At 35.9% G+C, this 5,666-nt stretch overlaps 1 protein-coding gene across 1 annotated transcript; it reads right to left on the reverse strand.

Moving 5' to 3' along the window:
* Window positions 1-2,217: 2,217 nt before the first annotated feature.
* On the reverse strand, window positions 2,218-4,491 carry LOC149791951 (uncharacterized). Its single transcript, XM_089969501.1, has 2 exons — window positions 3,743-4,491; window positions 2,218-3,064 (listed from the first exon to the last, which is right to left on the reverse strand). Exons 1-2 carry the CDS (start codon window positions 4,489-4,491, stop codon window positions 2,218-2,220), a joined length of 1,596 nt encoding a protein of 531 aa, XP_089825627.1.
* Window positions 4,492-5,666: the final 1,175 nt, after the last annotated feature.

The following is a 5,666-nucleotide window of genomic DNA, read 5'->3' on the forward strand; positions in this document are numbered from 1 at the left end:
ATCTTGTACTTCCTGGCTATTTCAGCAACTGGAATTTTGTTTCTGCTTTCGATTATGTCTTGAATGTCATCTTCGCCATGTAAAACCTTGCGTGGCATTATTGGAAACGTTATCATTTCAATAATTGTTATAACAATTGCAATAATTGCAACAATAATTGTTATAACAATTGCAACAATAATCAACTATTATCTGTGATATTTTCCGGTGATATCAATTTCAGCTTTTCTTTGATTAACTCGATTAAATCCTGGATGATAAACTCTAAGCTCTCAATTCTGTTTGTTAGATCTTGAATATCTGCCTCAATCCTATATTGCACTGTTTCAATCTCGCCACGGAAATCTTCGATGTCCATTTTAAAAATGTTTCACATTTTTCAAATCATCGTTGAATGTTTTCTTCGGCGAGCATTTCATCAAGTTCAGCTTGTAGCCGTTTAATAATGCCATCTTTGAATGTAATCTCTCGTTGAAGTTTCTCTACGGTATCATCGCTGATATTTATTTGATCCGTCATTCGATTAATAACATCCAGACGTTCTTGAGAAATACTTTGTATTTCCTCATTTGATTCCTGTAACTCTGCAATTGTTTTGTCGCGTTCTTCGCATTTTTGCTGAAGATCCGCTATCGACAGTGCTCCGCCAATCTTTTTTTGTCGTTCTGAAATCGCCGCAACGAGTTCAGCCTCGTGATTCTGAAACTTCTTTTGTTCGCTGACAAGTTCTAGAAGTTTTCTATGTTGGAGTACATTTTCTTCGTGTATCTTCTTGTTCATCGCGGTAACTTCAGCAAGTCGATCTCGTTCTTTGTCAACTTTTAGTTGTTCTCTGTCGGTCTTTGCTTTTATGTTTTCGATGTATTTTGTGAGCCTCTTTCCGCGTTCAGTGCCAGCATAACCGACGATAAACTTCTCGTTGGGATATGCTGCTTTCCAAATCTTGTATAGTCGTGGTATTCCAATGTGATACTCTGCGGCGATCTTCGCTGGTGATTGTTTTCCTCGGAGGTTTATAATGTTAACTTCTTCAGCTGCTGTTAAATATCTGGCTTTCGCGGGCATATATTAAATGTGTAAAAAATTAAGACAGAAAATAATATCAGGAAAATCTTTTAGTTAGCGAAAATAACATTTGATAATCACGCTTGAGAAAAAAATATCAAAAAATAATATTCACTGAAATATTTACAAATACTAGTATTTTTACTGGGTTTTTTGATCGGTTATTTTGTTATTTTTTGTCGTTGTAATTTCTGATATGATGTTTTTCGAACAACATTATCGTTGTTAGATTCTCTATCTGAGGCCTGCATCGAGGATGCAAGTGAATAATAATATCGTTGTAACAATATCAATAATCATGCAGCGAGAAATATCGTCGGAAATAATATTCACTGAAATATTTTGAAATACCAGTATTTTTACTGGGTTTTTTGATTGGTTATTTTGCTATTTTTATTGTTGTAATTGTTGATATGATGTTTTTCGAACAACATTATCGTTGTTAGATTCTCTATCTGAGGCTTCCAGATGGATAACAATATCATTGTAACAATATCAACAATCACGTGAAGAGAAATAATATCAATAAAATGACACAGGACATCGCCACGGAAAACCTGAAAATTACAGTTTTCACTGCGCGAAATTTAACATTATTAGATTGTATTTTTTTCTGTCATGATTTCCCGGACATGATTATTCGTGTCAGATGATCCATTGGAAGGTTAATTTGTTGAAATTAATGTCCGGAAATAATACCAGGAAAATCGATTTACGCGATAAAGATGCATCAGAAATCCCTGCAGAAATTGCAAATCACAGGTTTCTCATGATTCACAGTTGATATTATTTGATTGTATCTTTTCCCGATATTATTTTCCTGCACGTGATTATCGATGATATTTTCTCTGGTATTATTAATTTTTTACTGGATCAAAAAAAGATTTCTATCTGTTGGATTTCTAATATATTTCTGATTTCCTTGATATATCTAGACTAACTGATAGTCATCGCGGATAGTCAAAAGAAACCTTCGTTGGACCATCTAAAACACACCTAGGAAAATCGGCGAAGTGGCACTTATCAATATATATATATATATATATATATATATATATATATATATATATATATATATATATATATATATATATATATGATTTTGCCACTTCGCCGAAACCATTAAAATGTCAAAATAACGTTTCTATGATTTCAGATCCGATAATGACCAAGAGCAAGCGTGTAAATACCATCTCGGGAATATCTTTTATCGTCAAAGTTGCTCAATCCAGTCTTGCGAATCTCATCAGTAAATACTTCATGTCGGTAGGATCTAAATCCTCTAGTTGTTACAGTTGGTAACCTGCAACCTGGCGTTCTGTATAACGCAGCAAGATAATCATCAAATGTTAGTTTGTTCTTCACGTAATTGTTATTAACGCCTTTGGCTTTCTTGACAGTTACGTCATCCTCAGTGACCAACGAATACATCTTAGATCGGAGTCCAACAAATTCTCTGACTGGTCTGAAAGCAAACTCATCTTTGAATTTTCCAATGACTTTCTTGTTGGTGTTGTCATGGAAAATACCAGTAATATCTGACAGATCAAATAATTCCCGGTGATCATAAATATCTTGGTAAAGATCATCACATGGGACCTCATAAACCAACGAATCAGTATCTGACATTAATAATTCTGCTGCTGGAAACTGTTTCTTGAAGAACCCGTAGTGAAAGTCATACATGATAGTCTTTGACAGATCCAGCACTGCAGCACCAACATAGATAGGTTTATTCAGTTTCAGCGTTGTTTGTTTTCTGGTTATCAGTACAAGGTTATCATTGATTCGTTTCTCGTTCTTGAAACAGTTTCCACGGACTAATCTATTCCTGCGACCAACATTGTTTACGATGTCAACGTGAACGCGTTTACGTACGTTCTCCATGGTCTTGCCAAATACTGAATTATTCATCAACTTGAAGAAGTCCTTCTGGAAGTCTGACTTTGCTGCGGTTCTTCTTGTTGTATTGGCACTGATGTAAGTTTTCAACCAACAGCTGTGATTGAATTTCAATACTCGATGAACTTTTCTCAGAACAAGACCAGCATCAAGAGCTTGTTTGAGCAACGCGTAATGACAAATATAACCGCGCTTGTTAAATAAGTTCGGAACTAGTTTATGAAACGGACAGGATTATTTGTTCTCAGCGATAATTGTTCCCGTGATATCATATCATCAGTTATTACGATATGTTCTGGTAAATACGGATAATCGTTGTGAGAATCATGTAACTGCGCTGGATAATCAACGTCGACTTCAACAAAATAACTAACTTCTGGATGCATCGCAGTAGTTACATTTGATGTTTCAGCGAGAAATTCTTCTGCGGAGATCCATTTGAAACCACGATATGGCATTGGCATTGACGTTGCAGCACCATAAAGATTATTAGCATCCAAGCAACAGATATATTTACTGGGTTCTTCAGGATTATAATCGTGAAGATATTTATTGTTTGCTTGCGAGTATTTTTTTGTTATAACACTGATTCCACCGCGTGTTCCTTTCTCGATAAACAAATACATATCAGCGTCAGTTAACAATTCCAATTTGATCTGAGAATGCTTTAACGCTGCGTCCCAAGAAAGTCCAGGAGCACTGAAATAATGAGCTGGATCAAGACCATATTGTTCTGAATTCTTCGAAAACATCAGATAACAACAACACATCTAACCGTAAGTAATGATCGTGATAATCGCCAAAGTTTTCACAGCGAAGTGTATTCCAGTTATTGATTGCTTGTTGATATTGTTCCGCAGTGATGTCACTGTCATACAAAGTTGAGTAGAATGCTTCTTTAGGTGGTAACGATGATTCATCGAAAACTTCTGGACCAGTGAAATACTCATAAGGAAAGATTCCCTTAGAAATGTCTTTGACATTTCCAGAAACACAAAGTGCTGGATAGTATTTTTTTGTCATTCGAAGATCACTACAGTTCTTTACAAGACTATCCAGCGAAGCACTCAGAAACTGTATACCGTCAATGAATCTCAACCGTCCTATAGTCAACGATAACAGGTTCTCTGAGTTGCTGGGAATACAATTAATATTAATTCTGTTGTCGCTGCAGTATTTGACAATTTCAGGATGACCTAACACCTGTAGTACAAAATGACCGTCATATCCTCGCAGGTTGTGAAATACAACCGGAATAAACTTCTGAAATTGTCTACAGTTTTCGTGAACTGCTCCAATATATTTATTTGCAATTGGATCAGCAAATGGAACCTTTCGAAATGCACTTCGTGTTTCCGCATTGAAAATCTTCTTACAAACATAACATTTGATAGCTGATTTATACGATGGCAAATTTGTAAATGATCTTCCGTAATCTTCTAGTATTTGTTGAATACGCTGTTGTTCAGCAAATAGGTATTTCAGCATATGAACTTCTGGCGGTGGAAACGCTAGCGTTTCCATCGATTGAAAATCACTACGATAAACCGGTGACAACTTTCAATATCTGTCGTCGATACAAACAGTATTCAGACAATAACTAGCAGGAACATGTTTTTGAACTTTTGTTGTTTTTGGAAATCCTGAAGGATTTCTACCCCGGAAATAAGATTTAACAGGGACGAGAAATGATTCAAAATCACCGTAGATGATAAATGGCATTTTACTGCTTCTTTCGTGTTTACTGAAACACAAAATATTCTTTTCAGGTGTTATCATTGCAGTGTTCTCGTACCAGTATTTATTGTGTTCAGTCAATTTCTGCTGAGTAGTAAAACCAGTCAGACAACTGTAACAGAAATACATTTTATGTTCATGTGCGGTTATTGATGATCTTGCAAATCGGCTGAAATCTTTCATCCAGCAATAATGATTGTTATACCACAGCAAATTAATAACTGAATTATCTGTACAATGCTTATACTCCGGCGAGATGTGCATTGGAAAAGGTTTCAGTGAACCGTCGGAAACACTTTGTGTTTCTAACGAAAACACATTAATCCCGCTTGGAAACAATGTTGGATTTTGTTGGACAAACTGCGATATTTGTTTGACAGGAGTTGGAAATTTAATTCCAGTCAAATTCAGATATTTCTGATACTTCTCGTATTTACTGACTCTGTCAGCGTTTTTACCAGCTGGAAACAGCGCAGACAATAACGCCCACATCATACACTTGTTATCCCTGTTCTTCACGTTTACGCAGGATTTAGTTGCTATAACACTGCCAGGAAGTACAATATAAGATCCACCAGAAGTCATTGTAAATTCATGTGTGGTGATTTTAATGTGATTAATGCTCGATATTACCCAACCGGATCCAGCAGATGTGAATTTGTCAACCGCGGCAGCAATATCCTGATAAGCGCTATCAGCAACAGAATTAAGATCAGTAGTTGAATAAACAACTTTAGTCTTCGAGTTAATATCTGTTAGTTGTTTCTTTCCTGGATCCGTTGCCAATTGCATATTAATGCTGTAAGTGATAACTAACTTCAGTGCTGGCTGTATTCGAAGAATCGGAGGAATTACAACGTTGATTATCGATCGTAGATCCTCAGCAAGGAATCGATTATACTTCAAATTATTTGGAGTGAAAGTAATAAATTTATCACGTCCGTGGAATGCTTGTTTCATTG

Source organism: Sinohyriopsis cumingii, chromosome 9 (genome assembly GCF_028554795.1).
Source record: "Sinohyriopsis cumingii isolate HCF-2022 chromosome 9, ASM2855479v2, whole genome shotgun sequence".
Classification (NCBI taxonomy): domain Eukaryota; kingdom Metazoa; phylum Mollusca; class Bivalvia; order Unionida; family Unionidae; genus Sinohyriopsis; species Sinohyriopsis cumingii.

Bases quoted from the DNA above. Each gene is read 5' to 3' on its own strand.
- LOC149791951 (XM_089969501.1), bottom strand. From the start codon at position 4,491: ATGGAAACGCTAGCGTTTCCACCGCCAGAAGTTCATATGCTGAAATAC. The intron at 3,065-3,742 runs GTTAGATGTGTT...ATTCAATCACAG, and splicing joins TATCACGATCATTACTTACG to CTGTTGGTTGAAAACTTACA.